This window comes from Nomascus leucogenys, chromosome 24 (genome assembly GCF_006542625.1).
Source record: "Nomascus leucogenys isolate Asia chromosome 24, Asia_NLE_v1, whole genome shotgun sequence".
In the NCBI taxonomy this organism is placed as follows: domain Eukaryota; kingdom Metazoa; phylum Chordata; class Mammalia; order Primates; family Hylobatidae; genus Nomascus; species Nomascus leucogenys.
In genome coordinates, this window is record NC_044404.1 from 3400458 (window position 1) to 3421357 (window position 20900).

General features: G+C 54.2%; 2 protein-coding genes across 8 annotated transcripts in view; one reads left to right on the forward strand and one right to left on the reverse strand.

Annotated features, from left to right (window-relative positions):
- The window catches only part of MORN1 (MORN repeat containing 1), a 71859-nt gene extending 63769 nt beyond the window's left edge, over positions 1-8090 (reverse strand). For 2 of the 6 annotated variants that reach the window (XM_030805376.1, XM_030805377.1), the window contains exons 1-5: positions 7796-8033; positions 4583-4681; positions 3764-3874; positions 2108-2198; positions 1284-1371 (exon numbers count right to left, since the gene is read on the reverse strand). In XM_030805376.1, the coding sequence (XP_030661236.1) occupies positions 1284-1371; positions 2108-2198; positions 3764-3874; positions 4583-4681; positions 7796-7871 (465 nt within the window). In that variant the 5' untranslated portion in view covers positions 7872-8033. Of the gene's footprint in view, positions 1-1283; positions 1372-2107; positions 2199-3763; positions 3875-4582; positions 4682-6260; positions 6333-6552; positions 7098-7795 lie in introns of those variants that run through there. The other 4 variants (XM_030805373.1, XM_030805371.1, XM_030805374.1 and 1 more) reach the window with 4 other exon arrangements.
- A 17-nt stretch (positions 8091-8107) lies between these two features.
- On the forward strand, positions 8108-19894 carry RER1 (retention in endoplasmic reticulum sorting receptor 1). 2 transcript variants are annotated; one of them, XM_030805382.1, is made up of 7 exons: positions 8108-8297; positions 12186-12273; positions 13517-13621; positions 15722-15821; positions 17150-17228; positions 18344-18479; positions 19173-19894. In XM_030805382.1, exons 2-7 carry the CDS (start codon positions 12193-12195, stop codon positions 19260-19262), a joined length of 591 nt encoding a protein of 196 aa, XP_030661242.1. In that variant the 5' UTR covers positions 8108-8297; positions 12186-12192; the 3' UTR covers positions 19263-19894. The 2 variants fall into 2 exon arrangements, with proteins under 2 accessions (XP_030661242.1, XP_003279761.2); XM_003279713.4 differs by lacking the exon at positions 8108-8297 and having other exon boundaries at positions 8473-12273; positions 19173-19886.
- Positions 19895-20900: the final 1006 nt, after the last annotated feature.

The window sequence follows — 20900 nt, forward strand, 5'->3', positions numbered from 1 at the left end:
TAGTGCTGCTGGATGCTCAGGGGGCCCCTCGCAGCCCTTGCAGTCATGGTCATCCTCATGGCTGTGACAGCCTCACACAGCAGCACCTGGGCTCCTGAGGCCCTCAATTCTGCTGGTGCCTCACGGCCAGCATGGGGGATGGCTTGGTTAACCGTGAAGCCCCCCCATGCTGTGGACCAGCAGCCTCCCCTTCCCACCAGCTAGGAGCTCAGGCCTGCAGCCCAGCCCAAGCAGCAACCACATCACTCCCAGACTCCACCGCGGAGGGTCTGTCTCCGGGCCCCCTCCTGACACTGTGATGTTGCTATTCCTTCTCCTGCCCTTTTTGGTAGCTAGCTGCTTCGTCCTTGTTAGTGACTCTTTCATTACGTTTTCCCCATTGGAGTGATGGGTGTGGTTTCTGTCTCCTGAATCATCCTTGTTAGTGATTTTTTCATTACATTTTTCCCCATTGGAGTGATCGGCGTTGCTTCTGCCTCCTGACTGCGTCCTGAACCAGGCCCCACTATCCATTCAATGCTCAGACCGAAAGCTTCAGGCACCAACCTTGACTCTTCTCTTGCCTTTGCCTGCACATCCAGCCTGTCAACAAGTCCGGCGTCCTCTCCTCCAAACATCCTGAAATTTGCTCTCTGCACTCACGGGGCCACTGCCCCATGCCCCCGAGAACAATCCTAGTCCCTGCCTTGTGGGGCCTGTCACAGACCAGAATGTACCACCCCCAAATCTGCCTCTTTGGCATCAGCACTATTTTGAGCAGATTATTTTAAGAAACTGCAGACACAGGAGAAGCTCCCTTTTGTCAGAAAAATTTGCATCCGTAAAGGAAATTCCACTGGTAAGGGTATCTCCTCTCCGTACCAGGAAGAGAAAGGCCCCAGATCACCGAGGCGCAAAGGCTCCTGTCGGTGGAGAAGGCCCCGCCTTAGCTGTACCACAAGCCTTATCCCCGTCACTGGCCCCCAACACCCTTCTTCCTTTGGTTTGGCTGAAAATGGATTTAAGTCAAAAGTGAGAGCCGCCTATGAGCTTCCCTGCCTCTCCGCGTATCTCTCGAGTATACACAAGGCACACATATGAATACACTCCTGTTTGTTTTTCTCTTTTCCCAACAGGGAACTGTGAGGGGAGAGAGAAACTTATCTTCCCACACGGGATAAGGGAATTGCAGGGCCTGGCACGTGCAGAAGCTGCCAGGGTGAGGCTCCCCATACACCCTACCCACCCTGCCCACCACGAGACCTGTACCCTCTGGGCAGCAGGCGTTGTGCGCCCCCGGGTACCTCGTAGGTGGAGCCGTCAGCGCAGCGCAGCACCCCATGTCCCTGACGCTGGTCCCGGACCCAGTCGCCGTCGTACTTGTCACCGTTCCTGGGGGACACACGCACAGAGTCCACTCTCAACAGGGGGAGCCAGGTGGTGGCAGTGACTCAGACCGGCTCCTCCCACCGGGCTCCGCAGGCACCGCGGGACCAAGGCAAAAATAGGCCCGAGCAGATGGCCCCAAGAGCTCCTGCCTCGCCAGGGCCGGCTGGGGGCCGACGACAGGCGGTGGGGACATGTCCGCCCACCCCCACCCTAGATGGTAGGCCTGCTCAGGATGCGCTCAGCTTCCGCCACTCAAAATGGGAAATGACACGGGAAAGGCAATGGGAGGGGGCTGCAGTCTCCACAGCCAGTGAGGCTGAGACTCCGCCGTGGGAATTTCCACACGGGCTGAAGATGCCCAGCACTTGGGAGGCGAGAGGCTCTGCTGGCCGGAGGGTGCCCCCATCCTCATTTAGACCTGGAGATGCTCCTGTGGTGCCACTTTGCTGCCAACCTGACATTCTCAGGAGGTATTTTAATTGGGGGGGGTGATGTTTTATCTACTAAACACACAATTGGTCAATTTCAATAAACAAGGGGAAAATTACAGAATAACACCGAAACCACAGAATATGGTTCAACAACTTGGCAGTGGGGGGGTGGTGGGTAGACAGCAGGGGCCGGAACAGGCCCGGGGTGTCCCATGGCAGTCCTGTCTACACTCCCAGGCCACATGGCCTCACACCTGCCCTGTGTTATCTGTCACGCGCCAGGCAGCACCTGCAAGACTCATACTCACTTAAAGAGCATCTGCCCATGGCCGTGCCTCTTGTTGTCATGGAAGGAGCCCTGGTACACTTGTCCATCCTGGTCCACCAGAAACCCGTGTCCTGGAGAAGGGACCGAGAGACAGACTTGGCTTTGTGCCTCCTCCTGCATCTGAGAAGGAATCTGCCCTCTGCTCCCTGGAGGGCGGGCAAGAGGAAAGTAGTGAGTCTAGGAGGCATGGGGCTCAGGGCCCCCCCAAGAACATGACAGACCCTCCAGGCCTGGCTACACAGAGGCCTCGGCATGGCTCGGTGAGGCTCTGAACAGGAAGGGCGGATGTGCTTTGGGACAAGTCGGTCAGCTGACAGGGCAGCAAAAATGGCCCTGGGGCCCAGTTCTGAAAGGTGCTGTCGAGGGGCCCTGCAGACTGCCATCTGAGGCTGCACAGGCTCTGCGTCCTGCTGGGGTGAGGATGCGTGCAGTTTGGGCCTGTCGTTTGTTTTTACAAGAAACTTCAAGTTCACAGTGAGGAGGGCAGGGCTTGACCTGAACGAGGAGAGACTCAAAAGAGGATAGGGATTCGTAAACTGTGGCATTTTCAGATTTTGGACAACTCGGAAATTTGAGAGTATTTCTGCTGCTTTTGTTTTGTTGCTGTTGTTGCTTTGCTTTTGAGACGGAGTCCCGCTCTGTCGCCAGGCTGGAGTGTAGTGGCATGATCTCGGCTCACAACAACCTCTGCCTCCTGGGTTCAAGTGATTGTCCTGCCTCAGCCTCCTGAGTAGCTGGGATTACAGGTGTGTGCCACCATGCCCAGCCATTTTTGTATTTTTAGTAGAGACAGAGTTTCACCATTTTGCCAAGGCTGGTCTCAAACTCCTGACCTCAGGTGATCCACCCACCTTGGCCTCCCAAAGTGCTGGGATTACAAGTGTGAGCCATCACGCCTGGCCTCTGCTTCTTAACATAAGGAAAACACTAGAAAAAGAAGCTCTGTCTGTGGTGGAGGGTATTATGTGCTTGACTCCTGTCTCGGGTGCGGGTGGCCTTTTGGCTGTGGGACTGTGGACCGTGCTGGGCCTGGCTTGGCTGGGTAGAGGGACAGGGCACAGCCCCTCCTGGCTTGAGTCTGGCCTCCTGACTTGCTTGGGCCAACAGAATGTGGAGGAAGTGGCTAAGCTGTCCAAGACTACTGGGCAAGGAGCTGGGCTTCCCAGGCCTATGAGGACCTCAGGGACCCTCGGGCCTGGCGGAGTTGCTGTGGCTGTAGCCATTTAGTGACCCCACATGAGACCAGACCAGAAGCCCCTCCCTGCAGGGCCCAGGCCAACCTACTGACCCCAGGATCAGGAGCAGTTAATAAAGCAGTGGCCATTTTAACCCCTAAGCCATGGATGTCTGTTCCGCGGTAGTGAATAACAGAGCTGCACCAAGCGCCACAGGACCCGGTGGGCATACTGGTGTACGCAGGTGGGCATACTGGTATACGCAGGTGGGCATACTGGTGTACGCAGGGCATAGGACATGGCCTAGGGGTGGGGAGAAGAGGGCATGGGCCCCCTACCTCCTTTCCCACCCTCTGAAGTCAGGCAGGCCCTATCAGAGGTTCCCGAACCCGAGTGGATGTAGGATTCCGTGTCCTGAAAGTGCCCGCCCTCACAGCACCCGGCTCCTGTGGACACCAGACCTTCCCGCATGCCGTGGGAGACCTCCCCTTCGTAACATCCGCCGGCTTTGTACTCCATGACGCCGTATCCTTGAGGCTCTCCCAGAACAAACTGTCCAGAAAAGGTGTCTCCTGCATGTGCACAAGGAGGAGGGGAGACAGAAGGTTCAGTTCAGGGCTGCGGCCCCAGTTGGCTCTCCTCTGTCCCTGACCCATGAGACGCAGGAACCATTCCAGAATGGACGTCCCTGCCTCCATCATACTACTCAGTCTGGTTCATGAGGGAAAACATGGTAAGCAGGTCTGGTCTCCCCAACAGCTGGGCATGCAGACAGCCCCAGGCAGACACTCTCTGTGGGCATCTATCCTGAGGGCAAAGGACCCTCTGGTCAGTTTGCAAGGTGAAGGGTGAGCTTTTTCCCTGGCTCTTTAAAAACTGAAAGCCAAGCCTGAGAGAAAACACCTCCACTGAGAAGCCACCGACCCCTCTGGTGTGAGGGTCTGAGGTTCCTGGAGACATAGCTCCCGGCAACGAGTCCCCAAAGCTGGTTTCCCACCTAGGGATACAATGTGGCTGAAATAGCTTTAAATAAAAGGAAATAGTGCAACTTGGGACAGAAAAATCTTTATTCTAGGAAAGTGTCTCTGGAAGCCTGAGTTGCTCTCAGCGGGGACCACAGAGCCTCTGTCAGGTCCCCCGGGCTTCCCAGTAGGCCAGGCCCCTCACGGCACAAAGCTTCCCGTCTACATATCACACCTTCTGCGTCTAGACTCGCGGGACCAACTGAGCCCGATGGGTTATGAGAAAGGAGTGAATGTGCCACCCTGGCTAGAGCTCACCTGACCAGGCCCAGTGCCGGCGGCCTTCTCCCATGATCTCTCCGTCCACAAACGCCCCTTCGTAATAACTGCCATCTTTAAATAACAACTTCCCGTGACCTGGCAGGAGAAATCGTCATGTGAACTCAGACAGTGGTTGGGTTGACTGTGAATGACACTGTGCAGTGTTGGGCCTGTTTCTCAGAACGAAGAGCTTGGCTTCAAAACCTGTGTTTCGCTCCATCACTCAGGCTATACATGTATTTAAAAATAAAAAAATGTTCTCAAAAACATCTGCCGAAACATGCCTGAGCAGCCTGCGCCTTTAGCCAGAACAAGCAGAGGAATCAAAGTGCAGGCAACCAGCCTGAACAACACGGAGAGACCCCGTCTCTACACAAAATTTTAAAAATTAGCTGGGTATGGTGGTACATGTTTGTGGTTCCAGCTGCTCAGGAGGCTGAGGTGGGAGGATCACTTGAGCCAGGAGGTTGAGGCTGCAGAGAGCCGTGATTGCACCACTGCACTCCAGCCTGGGTGACAGTGCGAGACTGTCAAAAAAAAAAAAAAAAAAAAAAAAAGAAAAGAAAACTGGGCAGAGTGGCTGGGCGCAGTGTCTCATGCTGGTAACCCCAGCACTTTGGGAGGTCGAGGTGGGTGGATCAACTGAGATCAAGAGTTCGAGACCAGCCTGGCCAACATGGCAAAACTGCATCTCTACTAAAAATACAAAAATTAGCTGGGCGTGGTGGCAGGTGCCTGTAATCCCAGCTACTCGGGAGGCTGAAGCAGGAGAATCGCTTGAACCCGGGAGCCAGAGGTTGCAGTGAGCCGAGATGGCACCATTGCACTCCAGCCTGGGCAACAAGAGCAAAACTCTGTCTCAAAAAAAAAAAAAAAAAAAAAAAAAAAAGAAAAGAAAAACTGGCAGAGAGCAGATACAAAACTGCGTGAGGAGCACAGTGGCAGGAACGTCCACACCGCCGAAGGTTCATGGCACTTGCCTGGGGTTGGGGGGTACAGGTGTTATTGACTTTATACTTGCTTTTTTTGTTTTGTTTTGAGATGGAGTCTCAGTCTGTCACCCAGGCTGGAGTGCAGTGGCACAATCTCAGCTGACTGCGACCTCTGCCTCCTGTGTTCAAGGGATTCTCCTGGGGCAGCCTGCCGAGTAGCTGGGATTACAGGTGTGCCTTACCACATCCAGCTATTATTGTATTTTTAGTAGGGTCAGGGTTTCAGCATGCTGGTCAGGCTGTTCTGGAACTCCTGACCTCAAGTGATCCGCCCACCTTGGCCTCCCAAAGTACTGGGATTACAGGCGTGAGCCACTGCGCTTGGCCTGACTTTACACTTTCTTTCTTCTATTACTTAGACTTACTACAAAGTAGGTTCTCTTTATAATCAGAAATAAACCATAAAGCTTGTTTTCAGTCTGGAAAAGACAAATGAACTCAACCTCTAGGGAGAATTTCTAAGTTGCAGCTTCCTTTGCTAAAGGTGGCCCTCCAGGGGGGTCTCCCAGGCCTCTGTTTCCCCTGCCCATCCGGCCTTACCCTGAGCAGCCAGGGAAGCACCAGGGTACAATGGGCTCGAAAGCTACAGGAAATGCCACTTGCCCACCCAACCTCCCGGGGAGAAAGTGGCTTCATCAGCTGTGGGGCAGCAGCTGCAAGAAGAGACCACAGAGGCTTCTCACCGTGCTTCCTCCCTCCTTTCCATTCTCCTTCATATCGAAAGAAGGAATTTGAGTATACGTAGACACCATAACCTGAGTATTGAGAAGACACACACAGGTAAGCACAGACACTGAGATGAGGGATGGTCTCCAGTGCTGAAGGAGGGAGTGCAGCTCCCTTGAGAGCCTTCAAGGGGTTGGTACACGTCACCTTCAGCAGACCAGAGGCGACCTGTGGGGCTCATGAGCTCTCCTGTCAACTGTTGGGCCATCCATTTGCTCATTTGATTATGTGACAAGGATGAGGACCTACTTGGTGCAGAGAAGACAGGCCCAGTGAGAGGACGGCTGGCTTGAAACAAGTGCAGGTCCTTGAGAGAGCAGAAGTGCTCGGGAGGTGGTGAGGGGCAGGTTGGGAGCCTTGTTGCAGGAGATGAGTGAGCCAGGGGAAGGCAGAGCGGCAGTGTCAGTGAGGCACACAGGGGAGGAGCAGACTCTCCCATCCCCTGCTGTGGCCCTTCAGTGGCCTCCTATCCCTGGGGAGAAAATCCACACTCATACCCAAGGACGGCCTGACCGGCTTCATCTCTTCCTAGTTGCTGGATGTGCCACCCGCCAATTCCCGCAGTTCCTGGAATGGGCAGGGCTCCCTCCCCACCAGTTCCCCAGGCACATCTTGGGGGCAGAGTTTACGGGAAAATGTCGGGGAGGAGGGCAGGGGGTTACCACAGGCTACTGTTATCTGTCCCAAATCAGGGTCAGGTTCTACCTGAAGATACTAGTGTTAGTTCTGAGTTCATTCCAGACCCGTTTATTTGATTCTAAAAACAGTGCCTATCAAAACCTGATCTTTTTTTTTTTTTTTGAGACTGAGTCTTACTCTGTCGCCCAGGCTGGGGTGCAGTAGCGCGATCTCGGCTCACTGCAACCTCCACTTCCTGGGTTCAAGCGATTCTCCTGCCTCAGCCTCCCGAGTAGCCGGAACTACAGAAGGCACCACGCCCGGCCAATTTTTGTATTTTTTTAGTAGAGACGGGGTTTCGCCATGTTGGCCACACTGGTCTCGAACTCCTGACCTCAGGCGATCCACCCGCCTCGGCCTCCCAAAGTGCTGGGAGTACAGGCAAAAACTGCTTTTGAAACGCGTCCTAGCGTTTCTGGACCGCACCGGCCAGGAAGTCAGGAGGCTTGGTGCTGCTCCTGCGCCTGCCCTCGCCCCACGTCCTGGGCTTCGGGATCCCCATGGCAACCCCAGGTCCGGCTGGCTGTGAGGCTGCGCCGGAACCCGGTCTTCCCTGCTGGAGCCCGCGGGGGCGACCCCCTGCAGGGCTTGGCCTGCTGCGGGAGGAGGGCTCGGGGAAAGGTGCGAGCCGGGCCCGAGGAGGCGCACGGCGAGTCCTGTGGGAGTGGGGGATGTGAGGGCGGCCCTGGCTCCGCCGCGGCACCTGGACCTCTACTTTCAGAGGTGAGCATTTGGGGGTCGAAGGCGTAGAGCGATCGCACCCCGAACGGAACCCAGGGCTGCCGGCGACCTGCCCGGGGCCCGCAGTCGTTACCGTCCCGGGGCGGCCGCCTCGGTGGGTCCCGGCGCGGCCCGCGGGAGCTCGGGGTGCCCTCGCCAGCCGCCGCCATCTTGCCGCCGGGGGTTCCCTTAGCGACCAGCAACGCCCGCTTCCATTGGTCTTTGTCGCAAGGGGGGTGTGTGGCCACGGGCCTAGTCCCTGAGCCCGCGCAATCTCTGGAGCGAAGCTAGCCGGGCCCGGGGCCAGAGGACGCAGCTGCGCCTGTGCGCGTTTCCGCCGCTGTCGTCTCTTCCGCCGAGAGGCCCGCCCGCCAACGGCCTGCGCGTCTGCGCAGGAAGCGGAAATGGTTGGAGCCCTTGGCCCCGCCCTCGCGCCATCTTGGGGGCCCTGGAGGCGGTGCCGCGGAGGACGGAGCGGAAGTGCTCGCTGCAGCTTCCCGGAGCCGGAGCGCAGCGCCTGCGGCCGCCCCTGCCCCGCCGTCCTCCTTCCCGCGGCCGTCAGGGAGACCGCGGCTCGGCCGTAGCGGAGCTGCGAGGTGCCAGGAAGGGCTGCGTGGCGCGGGAACGGCCGGGCAGCGCCGCCTCCGCTCCTTCCGGGCTGTCAAGGCCGCGGGCGGGCGGGGCCGCGCTGAGGGCCGGGCGGGGAGGGCCGTCGGGGCCCGGGTGGCCGCGGGGACCGTGTTCCTGACCCGCGGCCCTGAGGGGTACGGGTCGCGCCTCGGGGCCGGGCCCGGGACGGGGTGTTGGGGGGTGCGGTGGAGAGGGGCCTGGAGGTGCCGGCCGAGCCCTGGGGCCTGCGAGGGTCGGGGGAGCGGGAGAGGGGCCGGGCGGGGGCTGCAGCCCTCGAGCCACCTGGGCCGCGTCTCGTCCGCTTCCCCTGCTGGGCATCTGGGGGAAGCGAGCAGTCGCCGCCCCCACAGCGCTGCGAGTTGGGCTGTATTCGAGAGTAATGTGCCCTCTCCCCATCCTGCGTCCAGGTCAGCGCTTATCTGTAGGATTTAGTGTTAAGCTCTGGGGTGAAGGCGTTACTGACGGGCTGAAGGGAAACTAGTTACATCGGTTTTGATCGTATTCTAAATAGGCAATAAAATCATAAATTCTCCAGGCTGACTTAGTACTGGTCTGTGGCCCCACTGATAAAGTTATCGTTCGTTTCTCTGCCAGGTGTCTTACAGCACAGAGGGCTGCTTTCAGCCTAAGTACCTTCAGTGGGCTTTCGCCCTTTTCCCTTTATGAAGAGTAGAGACTGGCCGCTAGTCTTGGAAGCACTTTATTTTTAGTTGAGTTGACATTTCCCAGGAAGATGCAGTTATCCCCGTAAGTGGATAAAGGGTTCTTAGTAATTCAGACTCTCACATGGCTTCTGCCGTATGCCTGAGGTGACGGCGACGGCGGTTACAGTGTGTCAGAGCCAGGTGGAGATGTAAGATGGTCAGGCCCAGAGGAGGGAGGAGCCCAGGCTGGAATGTGGTCTTGGGAAGAAGGAAGAGACGGGGTCTGGGAGGGCATTTCAGAGGACTGAACAACACCAGAGGCGTGAAGCTTGGTGCACGGCAGCCGGGGGCTTTCTTAGTCCCGGAGGAATTGGGGATGGGGACGTGAAGAGAAAGGTGGGAGCCAGACTGTCAGTGCTCCCGAACGCCAGGCCGAGGACTTCATCCCAGACTTCAGTGCTCCCGAACGCCAGGCCGAGGACTTCATCCTTTCCACGCGCATAGTGATGGACCACAGATGTGGATGAAAGTGACGGGCCCTGGAACAAGGCACATAGGGAGTCTTACACTTTCTGGCAAGTCCTCGTGGTCTCTGCTTGGACTGGTTTTATCTCCCTTTCTGTTTTGTTTGTGACCAGGCATAAAGCAGTCACCTTCAACAGGTAATTGATGGGCTGTCTACTATGTAATGGACTTCCAGGTGGCAGGGCCCAGCCCCGAACCAGACAGGGACCCCTCAAGGAGCTTCATTCTAGCAGGAGAAACTTGAGAAGTAAACCAGAAAGGTATCAGGAGATAGTTGTACACAAAATAAAAACGGTGATGTGATGTAAGGGACTGGGGGTCAGTGTGGGCGGTAATGGAGGCCTCTGAAGAGGAGGTGGCCTTCAAACTGAGCGGAGAAGACAACTGCAGTGGGGGCAGCTGCTGCGAGGGCTGGCCCTGATCCGGGAACAGGGCTGGCACTGCCTTGCCCGGCTCCAAGGGTGCTCCACGGGCTGCCCACTGATTCCTCACGAGAGCCTCGTGGAGAAAGCACGAGAGGTGCTGTTGTCCCATTTCACAGACTGGAACCTGAGGCATCCTGGAATAGCCTGCCCTGGTCACACTGGCAGAGAGTGGTAGAGCCAGGATCTGAAAGCAGGCCGTTGGAGTCCAAAGTTCACATTCTTGCTCCTGCTGCCCTGCCTCAGGCTATTCCTGGCAATTCGTTCAGTCAGGGTGCAAGCTGTGTTTGGTATATGTGTGGTTTGGTATATGTGTTGTGTGTATCAGACAAGCAGAATTGGCTGATGGCGTTTTGAGTAGGTTTTCTACATGTTCAGCTGGAGAGTGAGAAGTTCTGAGCTTTGCCTAGAGAACACCCTTTGGTAGGAGAGCCGGGTATTTTCTCTCTGACGTTACTCTCATTACCTCCAGTCAAGTAAAAGTGCCTTAATGGGAAACAATCTGAGTAAAATAGGGGGAAACTTACAAGGAGCTATAGGACGAACAGTGTGACGGGTGGCTTTCAGATGACCTGGCTTTGGCCTAAATAGGGTGGCCATTCCAGGTGGCGCATTTTAGTGTAGCCTCTATTTAAATACGGAGTTCTTTCAGTGGAGAGTAAAGGTGCTCCTCCTCTGTCTGGTTTACACGGCTCCGCAAGACCAAAGGGCCCCTCGGTCTCCTTGAGCCAGCCTGGCACTCCGCACAGAGGATCCAGGAACGGTGTCACAGAGCCACGTTCTGCACAGACTTGATGACGTGGAGGGAGATGCCTGGATCACTTCAGCGTGTCAGTTGTGATGGGAGAGCCAAGGCACTTGAGGGCGGGATTACATCTGGCAACCTGCTGCCTTCCACCTGAAGGGAAGATTTCCCCAGTGCTCACAGTGAGGATGGGACTGGAAAAGAGTTGGTTTCAGGAAGGTGCACGTTCTGGCTCCTGCCCACTGCGAACATGCTAATGGGCCAGGGCAACTCTTTAGCCTTTGTGAGCCTCAGTTTTCTTATCTGTAAATGAGAACAATAAGACTGACCCCACAGGTTGCTGAGGAATGATGTCTTTGCTTTTGTGTCTGGTATTTCTTAGAGCCTCATTTTACAGATGAGGAAACTGAGGCCAGCTGCGTGCTCAGAGGGTTTGCTGAAGGCCTCACAGCCGCTTAGCACAGGTGGGACTTGAAGCCAGACTGGAGACCAGAGTCTGTTTCTCCTCACTGCCCTGCCGAGGGAGCAGATGGGGGGTGGCGGAGGAGGTGAACGTCGCCCCTGGCATCTTCTCTAGCTCAGGGGCCAGCAGGCATCTCATCTTTAAAGTAGGAAAGACAACCGGCAGGCCCTGGGTACTCAGCTGTGCTTTCCCGAAGGGCGGCAGGTCCTGACGCCGTCTCTTCTCAGGAGTGGGGTGGCGGCGTGCTCAGCTGAGGAGCCAGGTGGGAGTCAGGCTTGGCTTGGCCTGCCCAGAAGCAGGGTTGTGGCGGGACCTTGAACATGTGGCTTCCACTGTTTGAGACTTGGTGAAATGGGGGTCATGATGCCCTTCACTTGAGCATCTGGGAATTAAGTGGGTAAACAATGTGACCTCTGGCACCTGGGTTCTCAGGTGAATTCCTCATGGCATCACAGCAGTGTGTTGAAATAGGAGCAGATAAGTTACCTCCGCTTGCCAGATAAGAAACTGGGACGCAGATGGATGGACTACCTGAGAGTTGCAGATAACATTTTCCTGTTAATGGGGTGGAGGACCTGGCCCTGAGAGGACAGGACCCCTCCTGCTCCTGCCAGACCGGAGCCTCAGGACAGGGCGTGGAGCAGACAGGGTTCCTGGGCAGGGGAACCCTGAGGGATCTACGGAGGATGCGGTCCTTGGAGGGAAGACGTGCAGTGCCACGTGCCTTGGACCAGCCAGTGGATCCCATGGCCAGCAAGGCTGCTCCTGGGGCCAGTGGGGTGGACAGTGCCGCCCACACAGGTGACTGAGGTGCCAGAGCAGGAATGAAACGCGGCCTGTGCTCCTAGGCCCATGCGTCTCACGCTGCCCTTCCCCCCCATGGAAGCCTGTGTACCTGCTACTTTTTCCCGAACAATTCATGGTAAAAACACAAGTGGTATGGACAAAATACTGAATGTTGAAGAAACCTACTTGACAGTGTTGGTGAAAATAGGGCCGAGATTTCACACCCTTGAATGCTTTTTATTGAAAAGTATTTTATGTTTTTCTCCCAGTTACAGAATGTCTGAAGGGGACAGTGTGGGAGAGTCCGTCCATGGGAAACCTTCGGTGGTGTACAGATTTTTCACAAGACTTGGACAGGTTGGTGGGTTTTTTAGTAGATGAGTATAAATATTTGAAAAAGAAACTGGACTCCCAGCATTTTCCGGAAGGAACTGTTTGCTGGTGTTCCTGATGGAGAAGTTACTTCGCCTCAGGCTCAAACTTCCTGAAGACAGCGCTCTCTTCACTGTAAAGGGCCAGCTGTGGAGAGATCAGGCCCTGGGGCCACACCTGGTCACATATGCGTTTTCTGTTTCTGTTTTCCTTTTACCAACCTTTAAAAATGTAAAACCCAGTCTCAGCTTCCAGGCAGGACAGACGGAGCTGTGGTTGCCGTTCTGCTCTTGCTGTCCCTCTCCCAGCCACCCACGTCCCCGGTGCTAGTAGCCCCACCTGCCCCGTGTCAGGTCGGCGGTTCTGCCCCTGAGGGCGAGAGGCTCTTGTGTGGGCTTCGTGTGCATTGCTTGGTGAGTGAGGGGCCTAGAGCTGCCTTTGAACACTGGAGTCTGAACCTTAGTCTCAGGAAGAGCTTGGGTCACCGGCAGTTCCAGGTGCTGAGGATCTGGCTCAAATAAAAATTCATCACCTTCTTAATTAAATCACATATGAAAAGTGATTGGCGATTAATGAAGTTGGGTGATGGGCATATGTAGGCTTCTATAATCTTTTTACTTTTGTGAATTTGGAAATTTCTCACAATTTGAAAATTAAATTTCAAAATTAAAATAAAAAACCATACTTACGTATATTTGTAAAATTAAGTACATAAAACTAAGGGGTCCCTCAGTCATGTCCACAGCCACCTGGATGCACACACATGCAGCTGTGGCTGCTGGGGCTCAGGCTGTGGCCAGTGGGCCTGGGAGCGGGACAAGGCTGGCCGCTGGCTGCAGCAGATGGGGGAGCTGACTTGAGATGTGACGATAAGGGCTGTGCTGTAGGGTGGGGACTTTGAGATGCACAGTCCTCTCTTTAGGGTGAGGCTGGGTCTTCCCCATAGTGATCCCTTCAGGCCAGCACAATGCTACAGTCTCCTAGGAGATTGTTTTGTAATAGTCTTGCTTAAGAGATGAACCTGCTTCAGGAATTATTGAAAATAAACTTTGGATTAATTGTAGTCACTTCTTTGTGTTGATACATAGATGATCTCTTGCTATTTTAACTCACTCTTTTAGCTTTTTTAAAAATTGAAAGCCAACCCTAGCAGAAGGTACATTTTGTGGCAGGGTCAGTACAGAAGTTACAGGACCTGCTTCATGCTTTTGGACTCTTGTCTTTCTAGATTTATCAGTCCTGGCTAGACAAGTCCACACCCTACACGGCTGTGCGATGGGTCGTGACACTGGGCCTGAGCTTTGTCTACATGATTCGAGTTTACCTGCTGCAGGTAGGTGTGGGCTGAAGTGATGGGACTTGGCTCTGTCCATGTTACCTGGACGTGGTGTTCGTGGGGATGTTGTTGATACAGTTTGTCTTGCAGGAAATGGTCTCTAGTAATCAATTTTCAGCTAAATACCAAATGTCAGAAAGATCTCAGTGACTCTCTTTAACAAACAGGGTTGTTTATGATTCACCCGGAGTCCCCTCGCCAGGCTTCTCAGTATACCCAGGCTGTCCTGAGCCCAGCCTGGCCCTGCCCTGGGCATGTCTAGGCCTGGACAGTGGAGCCGCTGGTGTCCCTCCGACCCTGCTGCGTGATGCTCAGGACAAGGTGGCGCTCTGTGGCTGCCTCATTCCTCGGGTGAAGAGTCCATACCTTGGGTGTCATGAATGATTCGGCGTCCAAAAGGGTTTATTTAGCCTTTCCTGAGTTCTCCTTTGTATGAGGCCAAAGAGCACAGTGCAGGTTGAGACGCCGAGTCAAATAAGAGAGACAGTGACCGAAGGAGGTCTCGAGGGTTTCCTTCGTGTGTTTTTGGGTACCCCTAGGTCAGGCGATGTCGTCTCAGACTTCACCTGGGTGCTCCTTTACTTGCTGGTAAACACGGGGTTTCTAGGAGCAAACTTGTAAGATGGGAATTCTTCATAGGTCTTTAGAGGAGGTTACTTAATCTTACGTGCAGAGCAGGGCATGTTGAAAGCCTTGTCTGGGCTATTTTCTCCTCTGGGGACTGTGGAAGATACTTCCTTGTTTAAAGCACACACCTTAATTTATTTATTTATTTTTGTTTTTAAATTGGAACTCGGTCCATTCTCTGATGGAAAGAATGACCTAGAAATCTTGAATCAGGGACTTCAGGCAGGAGCAGGGGGCGGGAAGAGTGCAGCACCCACAGGTCAGTTTTACTGTGTTCTAAACCAAGCTCGTGCCTCATTTGACGTCCCTTCAGGTGTGGCCCTGCAGCACAAAGATGATACACAGACATCCAGTTAACCCTCACATCTAGTGTTTAGCCGTCTAACTTGAAAAGCTTTTAGGCAGAAAGACTTCTTGTTTGTATGAGAAAGTTAAAGCATTTATATTTTATTTATTGTTTTGAGACGGGGTCTCACTCTGTCGCCAAGGCTGGAGTGCAGTGGCGTGATCTCAGCTCACTGCAACCTCCACCTCCCGGGTTCAAGTGATTCTCTTACCTCAGCTTCCCGAGCAGCTGGGATCACACGCATGTGTCACCACGCCTGGCTAATTTTTGTATTTTTAGTAGAGATGAAGTTTAATCATGTTGGCCAGGCTGGTCTTGAACTCCTGACCTCAGGTGATCTACGTGCCTTGGCCTCCCAAAGTTCTGGGATTACAGGTATGAGCCACCACACCCGACTGAGAAATTTAAGGCTTTTGAAATTGAGAATGCGGTTCTGGCTTCTAACGGGATATGCTTAATCATTTTAAAAATGAATTAGTTGCAAGTAAGTGTGCTGCACTCAGGCATCTTGCCAAAATTCTCCCCACTTTGCATCTCTTGAGGACGGCTTGGTGTAAGCACACTTTTCTGGATTTCCCAGTTGTGGATTTCTTCTGGGCAAAGGTTTAACCCTCCTGGCAGAGTGTTTTTGGCAATATGAATTGTCTGTTGGAGGAACATCAGCCAGCATGCCTCCAGTCACAATTGAGATTCTGTCTTCTGTTTCTGATGAACCTGCTCCTGGTGGGGGCTCTGGGCCAGCATCGCTCAGCTGCCAGGGCCACCTGAGCCTGTGGTGTAGCTTGAGCATGTGCTTCTTGAGAAAAGCCTCCTTTTCTGCTGCGCTCCTTGTGGGGCATCTGTGGCTTCAGGGATCACGTGTCTAACTGGACCCTTGAAGAGCTTTGCTCATTTGGGCCCTTGCTTGTCCACTTAGTCTGTTCCCACGGAGTATAATTTGAGATAAATTGTTACCATGGGATTTCACTGTATTTCCTTGTCCTTGCTGTAAGTAAGTTTTGTGTGTTAAAACAAAGTTAAATCAGTTAAAACAAAGTTGAGCGTGAACCGGAGTGCAAACGTGAACTGGCTTAGGCTGATGGACAGTCAGAGTGCACCACTGACTCTCTTTCCTTCTCTTTCAGGGTTGGTACATTGTGACCTATGCCTTGGGGATCTACCATCTAAATCTTTTCATAGCTTTTCTTTCTCCCAAAGTGGATCCTTCCTTAATGGAAGACTCAGGTAGGGTAGCGGCTGTGCACTGGGCTGTGTGGGCAGGTTGGGCCTTTCTTTTCTGATGGGATTGCCCAGTGTTCTTTGGAAACACCTGAGACTCTTCTCTTGGGGTTGAAATGTACTTGTAACGTTGGGTGATCAGGATACGTTTGTAGAATGACTCTTCAAACCCTCCTGACAGCCATGAAGTGGGTATTCATTCTGTTTTTCCACTTGCAGATGAGGAAACTGAGGTGTACAGGGTTAGGTAACGTGTTCGAGGTCACATGACACCACAGACAGTAGGGGTCTGAGGCAGACGGTCCGACTCCGGCACCTGTCCCACCCCAGTCAGTGGTCCCTCTCAGAATCAGCGGAGGCAGCCAGGATGAGGTTACCTTTTCCTGTAGCCAGAGGGTTCCACAGGCAGCTCACTGTGGTGCACAGAGACTGCCGGGACCCTAATGCCAACATGGCGTTGGGTCAGGCTTTGGGCGGCCTTCTCTGGTTTCTGAGGAGCTGTGAGCTGAAGTGTTCTTGGCGCTTTGTGCTCCACTCTTGGAAGAATCACGCTGCTCCTGGGCCTGCCTGGGCCAGGTAGGGGCCCTGAGTTCACGCCTGACTGGCCGGCCCCAGGCGAGGAACAAACAACTGCATTCCAGGACGTCGTGGCCATTGAGGGAAAACCCACACGCAGCTCCCTGCCAGGACCCTCCTCATTCTGGGGGAACCTGCTGTCAGGGAGTAGGGTATGCTCTCACTGTGTGGCCGGAAGCCTGTGAGTCTTCTGTGTAGGATATGTGATGAAAAGATTGCCAGGAACACAGCCCCTCTCTGTTGTTGCTGTTGGGAGGAGACTAGAAAATAACAAAGAGCCCCTTTCCCGTAGGCCTCAGTTTTCCCATCTGTAAATGGGGAGCAGCACCTGTCCCAGTGGGGGAGGTGGGGTGAGAGTGGGCTTGGTGCGGTTGCTGGTGGGACAGGCCTGGTGCCTGGGTTCCACGGTCAGCGCATCCTTGGCCCCGCCCTGTTCTCTGCCGCTTGCTTTTTAATTCGCCTTTGTTTTCTTCTGTGCCTTTACGTGGCGCAGCTGACGTGTTCCTGGATGTTTATATGTGGTTGAATTCTTCATGCATTGAAAATGTATGGAAGTCTAAAAACATTCTGATAGCACCTTCTGAAAGCAGTGAATTGGATGTGTCAGTTGACCACAGACCCATTTTCTTTTTGGTTAAACGACACGAATCTTGGTTTAGATTTGTGAGACCTGTTAGTCCAAAGCCTTGAGGGGAAAAGGTAGAACTGTGATGGGGATGAACAGAGGTGCCCTCCCTGATGGTTGCTCTGCCTTGCAGATGACGGTCCTTCACTACCCACCAAACAGAACGAGGAATTCCGCCCTTTCATTCGAAGGCTTCCGGAGTTTAAATTTTGGTGAGCTAATTGGTCACGGTATTTGAGAAGGAGAATTGTGCTCAAGGGTGGCTGAGACTGAGACTACACTGATTTTTGTTCAAGTCACCTGAAAGATGACTGCTGTGCTGGGCTGGGCACGGGGAATCGCAGGGGCTTTCTGTAGAAGGCCACTCACTACCTTGCTGCATTCTCTTGGTTTCAAGTCAGCACCAGTGCCCTGGAGGCTGGCAGAAAGGAGGCTGAGTCTGGGATGGAGTGCGCACCAGCTCCTGTGGTCATGGCCTAGGGAGGGCAGGCCCTGCGGCCAGTCTCCGTCTTCCCTCCCTCCTCCCTCCTCCCTCTGTCCTCTCTCCCATACCCAGCCCTGTGGCTCCTTTTGGCTGGCAGAGGGGGACTAGCCTTCTCCTGGAGTCATTTTTGAGAGGGGTTTGAGCCGAGGTGTCCCTGTCTGCACGGCTAGGCACAGGTGGGTGGTGCGGCCATCAGAGGGACGGGAGCTCTGTGCATCTGTTTGTCCTCTCCCTCATACCCTACTCTGGGGGCACAGGAGGAACCCAAGTTTGTTGGATCAGTAAACTGAAGGAGCCTGCCAAGCTCGTGGGGCTCCACGCCTTGACTTTGCAGCCCCAGATGGAGTGTGGCGCAGAAAGATCAGGGGCCCTGGAAGCCACCAGAAGCTTGGCCTAGGAAGGGAGAGCTGAGCCTCCAGGGCGGTGGCATCTGTTGGCCATGCGCTGGGATGGAAGGGAGCACTGGTGGCCATGCCACAGTGACAAGGTGAAGGCTGTGGATGGTCCACAAGACACAGCCTGGGTTTCTCTCCAGATCGCAGGCCCAGCCAGCAGGCATGGGGCCCCCAGCTTCAGTACTGATGCTTTATACTTTGTGTAGTTTTAAGAAGAATTGTATCTTTCAAGGGAGTAAGAGAAGGATGTCTCTGTGGTTAGGGCAGTACATGTCTGGGAACTACATGCAAAGGGTCCTGCTGCTGCTGTGCCCAGGGTAGACCCCTCCTTTCCACAGGGATGCTTCTGTTTGCGGGGACGGTCGGTGCAGCTGCAAAGCTGGAGGCGGCCGGCAGGTGCCTGGTGCTGGCTGCAGATGCGGCGCTAACCTTCTCTCCCCACTTGAAGGCATGCGGCTACCAAGGGCATCCTTGTGGCTATGGTCTGTACTTTCTTCGACGCTTTCAACGTCCCGGTGTTCTGGCCGATTCTGGTGATGTACTTCATCATGCTCTTCTGTATCACAATGAAGAGGCAAATCAAGGTAAAGCAGAGGCGCTGCCGCCACGCCGGCCGCAATCGCTGTTCTGTTACCCACAGCATTGGGGGAGCTGTGCTGGGCTGTGGCGGGTGGTGGCAGAGTCTGCCTGGTGTGAATGTGGAGCTAAGTGGCACCGTCTTGTGTGTGACGAGGACACTGCTCCCTTCCCCAGCACAGCCGGCTAACTAAATGGAGAGCACAGCTGTCAGAGCGGGCGGGCTCTTGGTGGAAGCTTTGTGGAAGCTGGGCGGGAGAGCCCCGGCGTGCGCAGTGTCCCAATGGCTCCTCTTAGGGTGCCCAGCGCCCTGTGCCAGCCTGCCCGAGGAGGAGGGTGTTAGGGGGAAGTTATCCGAGACTGTGGACTGTGCCCTTGATGGTGTGGCCTTCGTGCTGCGGGCCTCACTCTGTGCCCGGGGTGTTGGCTGCAGAGAGGACCCTGGGCCACCTCACATCCCTCTTGCCCTTCCTCCATGGGAGGCTCATGAAACACTGGGATTGATGGGGTTTCAAACCTAGGCCTCGTGGGCTTTGGAAGGTCTTGTTGTGTTGATGTGGGCACAGGAAGCCACTGGGGCCCCAATTCCACTTGTCTGATATATAGAAAAGATGGGGGACCTTTGGCTGCTCAGATTTGGGGACAGTGTGACTGATTGGAGAGCGGTTGTGCAGTAACTGAGTCTGTGTTTCTCTCCCCAGCACATGATTAAGTACCGGTACATCCCGTTCACACATGGGAAGAGGAGGTACAGAGGCAAGGAGGATGCCGGCAAGGCCTTCGCCAGCTAGAAGTGGGACTGAGGCTGCCTCACGTGTTGCAAGAATGGTTTTGAGCCGTTGTTAACAATGCCTTTTTTCTTCACATAAAGTAGTTGATTACGAGGGAGTCAAATTTTCTTTTTAAAAAGGAGCTTCAATGATTTGTAACTGAAATATCAGGTTCTTGAAGAAACTGGCGCTTAAACCAAATCGCATGGATTTCTTTTTCAGTGATGTTCAGGTGTTTCTCACGGATGGAATTCTAGTCAGCTGCAGGTGGGAAGCCAGGCGGGTGGAGCCTATGGGAGCAAGGGCGAGTGGCCGGTCCCCCCCGTGCCAGGTGGGCAGGCAGGAGCGAGGCCTGCGAGGGAGGAACGGGCCGCTCCCCACCAGCCGCCTTCCCCACCAGCCGCAGGTGGTGCCAGCCACTCCACAGAGCCCGAGGGATGATCTAGCCTGATTCCTGCGTGTCTGAAAGAACTTAACGTTTTAAAGGTGATTGTCAAGTAACTGTGTGGGGTTCTAATGCCAGTTTCCTAATTCCATCTCACTGGAGATGTTTAAAGTTGGCCTCTGTCCTAATGACTCAAAACTTTGTTCTTAACTACCATGATTGCTTTTGAGGGCCCGGAATTATAAATATATATTTTAATTGTTTGAGATTATTTTGACACATTTCTTTGATATATAGAGTGTTTTGTTTTTAATTTAAATCTGTCCTCATGCAACCCTCCATGAGGGGCAGCGAAGCTGGCAGGGAGCAGACTGGCTTTGTGGGTTCAGCACTCGGCCCCCCACTGCGGGAGGAGAGGCAGAACCCACTTGCATGTCATCGTTTTTGATGTGAGTAAAGAAATACTCTCAACATTTTACCAAGTGATTTTAACTCCACCTTTTACTAAAGTCTTTATCTAAAACATGGCAGTCGCTGGACACAGGAAAGCCCAACTTTTGTTTGGCCTTTTCAAAAGGTGAAGCCGTTTTGCACAGCAGAACATCACAGCTGTGGTCCCAGCCGAGACACTGAGATGCGAGTGCAGGCCTCTCCTCCTGGGCCCTGGGCTGTGCAGGCTCCTCACTCTGGGCAGTATTTCCTGTCTTAGAATTGACACGGTGAATGCTTAGTGTCTGGATTTTCTTGTACCAGTGTTTGCATATCTGACATCGAGCTCCTCTCTTAAGAGGCCACGTTCAAGCTTGTGTGTCCCTGACCCAAGAGAGCAAGTGCTGCTCCCAGGTGGTACTTCTGGTACTGTGTTGAGACACTTGGGATTCTCAGACTCCGGACAGTAGTGTTGTCATTTTTCATACCGTTTTCTTAATAAGCTCTCAGGCCTAAGATGTGACAGGAAGTCGCATGCACTTGGCCAGAGCACAGTGAATCAAAGGACTGGGTGCTGATGGATGGAGCCACGGCGGCATCTGCCCACCCGGCTGCAGCCCCCAGTGCCTCTCCTGGTGGTACTCCCAGTCTAGAGGGTCACAGCACCCCCGCCCTCCCCCATCTCCGTCAAGCTGACCTTGACTAACCCAGGAATACAGGGTCATCATCATTCCTAAGTCAAACAGCAAGGTATGGTTTGCGCGGGTCTTTGCTGGAAGCCGGTGCTGCCAGCCAGGCGTTTTATGTCAGCAGGGAAATGTGGCATACACTCTCGAGGTATTTTA